The following is a 3,125-nucleotide window of genomic DNA, read 5'->3' as shown; positions in this document are numbered from 1 at the left end:
AACATCACTTTTACCATGAGAATTTTAATCAAAACTTTTTTGTTGAAATAAACCTTCTCGTATTCCATGTCCACTTATATCATTGGTCTTTTCAGAAAAAATCACGTTTTTTCCCCAATATATACAGATTAAAACAAAGTTAGCATCACTATAGTGAATATGTATGAATATGTGTATCTATTGTACTTATGCGGAGATATATGTTCTTCAATCTTCGCCTGGTGAAATAAATCCGATATTCTGGATATTTTAACCTGTCAAATTAAAATGAGCGTGTGCATGAGTGACCTCCCCCTGTTTCGCCTTTTATGTCGTCGCACTTTTTGGACACAGATGGAAATCGACAAATAGAATTAAATTATCATGGAAGACAGTCTGCGATCTTATATTACTTTTTCATGTCGATTCCTATATGCATTAACTGTCTTCTAAATAACGAATTTATATTGTCTCACTTAAACCAATGAAGTATTTTCATCATCAAGTAGTCAAAATCAGCGACTTCCAATGCGGACGGGCAAAATTGTGATATTAACAGACCAATGAGATGACCAATCATCTATTATTCTGTATTTAAGCCAATCAGATTTCGGGATATTGAAGTGAAAGATACATCAGTATTTTAAGCTTTTCTACGTCAGGTTTTCCTCGGTGTGTCTCCCCAGAATCTTACCCAAAGAAAAGGTCCGGCAAGAAGAATACAGCTGTACGTAAGAACGATGATTATCTCATTTTCTATTAATAACAATTTTGAAACCATAAAACGATTAACAAAAAAATAATTATCAAATAACAAACTTCAATTAAATGAATGTCATATCTTGACTAATAAACCGATTATTAACAAAATTGAAATATGGCAAGTAACATGGGTCATGCAAGGGCACAGGGTCCTGAGAATTTGTTAGTTATTTTTGGACCTTGACTAAGATCTTTTTCGTAATTTTATCCTTCTGCGCGTTTAGATCAATTTTCAATTAACATTTCTACCTCTTAACTCCCTAAAAGTGTATATACAATGACCCTAAAAACCATTGTAATAGCTATAACAAATAGACAGGCCCCTGTGCACGTGTGTCCTACATAAACAGTACGAGTGATGTAGTTTTTTCACTTTTTATCTAATCTTATATAAGTATTGATGATTAATATTTTCTTGTTACGCAGAGAGAACGTCCAGGAGGCACTTACCTGGAATCTAAATCACTGCTGCGCTTTAGTAGTACCATGGCAACATCCGCTGACCTTTCCAATCTAAAAGGTCAATTTCATGCCAGAGCTAAAGGTCATGACAAGTGTCCCAGCCACAGGAAAAACCAAGTGGTATTTTTGTGTCAGGTCTGTAACATCCTGATTTGTACTACCTGTTCTGTTACAACACATAAAACTCATAATGACAGTTTCATCGAAATTTCAGAATATACTCAACAGTGCAAAAATAAAGTTCGGGACTTTGTTTGTGAAAATGAGAACAAAAGAATTCCGAAATTTCACGTAGAAAAGAAATCAGCCGAGGCACGTCTTTCAGCTTTAAAATCTAAATACAAAAACATTCGTGATAAGATGAAATTAGAACGAGATCAATGTAAAGATATATTAGATAGAATAACAGAGGATTACCTAACATTATGTGACAAGATGGAGGACGCAGAAACAGAGCTACTTACGTCACACATCACTGACCTGGACGAGAGGATCGACACTTTGGTGAAACTTTCATCAGAGTGTAAGCAGACCCTCCAGACAGGAACTAATGTACTTGTGTATGACTCGGCAACAGAAGTCCGGGACATGGACATCAACATCCCACGGATACCTGACATAGGTGTAATAGATTTTACCCCAAGTAAGGACAGACTTAGTCACCTGAAGCAGGCCATGGGGGCGATAGAGACACCTACTGACCATTTCCGGGCAGTATCAGCAACTGGTGGTCACTATAACCGAGGTCCAGTAGTGAAACAAAACCAGTCTACAGAGTTGGGCCAAACGTCCACTGAAGAAGACAAGTATTTCAAACTGTGTGAAAGTCCAATGATTAAATCCAAGTTCCCATACAGGGATAAGATCTCATCAATCTGTCCTACACCTGATGGACGTGCCTGGCTGTGTAATTATAACACCAGTACACTAAACCTCATCAACAACAAAGGTAAAGTCCAGCAACGGATACAACACAACAGTAACACCACAGACATCAGTCTAGACCCCACCACAGGTCGTCTGTGGTTCTGTTGTAAAGGGGAGAGGACTGTCAATGAGATATCTACATCATCTACCCTAGTCAGAAGGTTTAGTACAGAGAATCATCCACACAGCCTGTGTGTGACCAGGGAGGGACGGGTAGTGGTTGGTACAGAAGGTAGACAGGGGTACAAGGTATTGATATGCACAGCAGAGGGTCAGGTGTTACATACAGTCACTGTAGATAGGTCAGGGTCTTGTTGGGTAAGATCCATCACACAGTGTCCTGTTACAGGTAACATAGCTATAGTAAGTAAGAAACTAATCGATGGAGAATACAGTGATCCAGACAACTACAGAAGTCACGTCATTGTGTATAATTCAACACTCCAGCCTCTGGTCCACTATCGTGGGGAGGGGATACAGGCAAGAGAGGCGGTCACACCTGACAAGTTTGGTCCGATCAAACTGGTATACGACAGTAAGGGTAATATTGTTATTGCTGACACGAAAAGGAAAACAATAGAACTAATAAGTGGAGAAGGAAAGTACATAAAAACACTCCACACAAACAAAGGACGACAGGGAGTAGTCGGTATACAGAGGGGTGATGTGTTGTGGTCCAGCTTAGTGTTAGATACTGGAGAGAGGGGATTCAAACTCCTCGAGTATTATAGTGACTGAGGGAGTTAATCTTAGGTGATGAGGCAGGAGATATAAAATAATAATTAATTGACATTATCATGGTCTGTTAGAGGCATCAAATAGAAACTGTTACTACTGGTGAAACATTTTCATATGATAAACATTCTTCATTTTATGTAAAAGAACACTTTTTGGTTAGCTGCTTAAGTGATTAAGATTCTGCAGCTGATCATACTTGTAGAAGCCTTCAGATAGTGTAACAATTTATCACAACCATATTTTGTTACATTTGAAAA

At 38.3% G+C, this 3,125-nt stretch overlaps 1 protein-coding gene across 1 annotated transcript; it reads left to right on the top strand.

Annotated features, from left to right (window-relative positions):
* The first annotated feature begins 1,227 nt into the window (after window positions 1-1,227).
* Window positions 1,228-2,868, top strand: LOC132558118 (uncharacterized). Its single transcript, XM_060222648.1, has one exon. It carries the CDS (start codon window positions 1,228-1,230, stop codon window positions 2,866-2,868), a length of 1,641 nt encoding a protein of 546 aa, XP_060078631.1.
* Window positions 2,869-3,125: the final 257 nt, after the last annotated feature.

This window comes from Ylistrum balloti, unplaced genomic scaffold (genome assembly GCF_031769215.1).
Source record: "Ylistrum balloti isolate Yb309-2 unplaced genomic scaffold, AGI_CSIRO_Ybal_v1 Utg370758, whole genome shotgun sequence".
Lineage (NCBI taxonomy): Eukaryota > Metazoa > Mollusca > Bivalvia > Pectinida > Pectinidae > Ylistrum > Ylistrum balloti.
Note: the sequence above shows the minus strand (reverse complement) of the source record. Positions and strands in the feature narration are given on the sequence as shown.

Bases quoted from the DNA above. Each gene is read 5' to 3' on its own strand.
- LOC132558118 (XM_060222648.1), top strand. From the start codon at position 1,228: ATGGCAACATCCGCTGACCTTTCCAATCTAAAAGGTCAATTTCATGCC.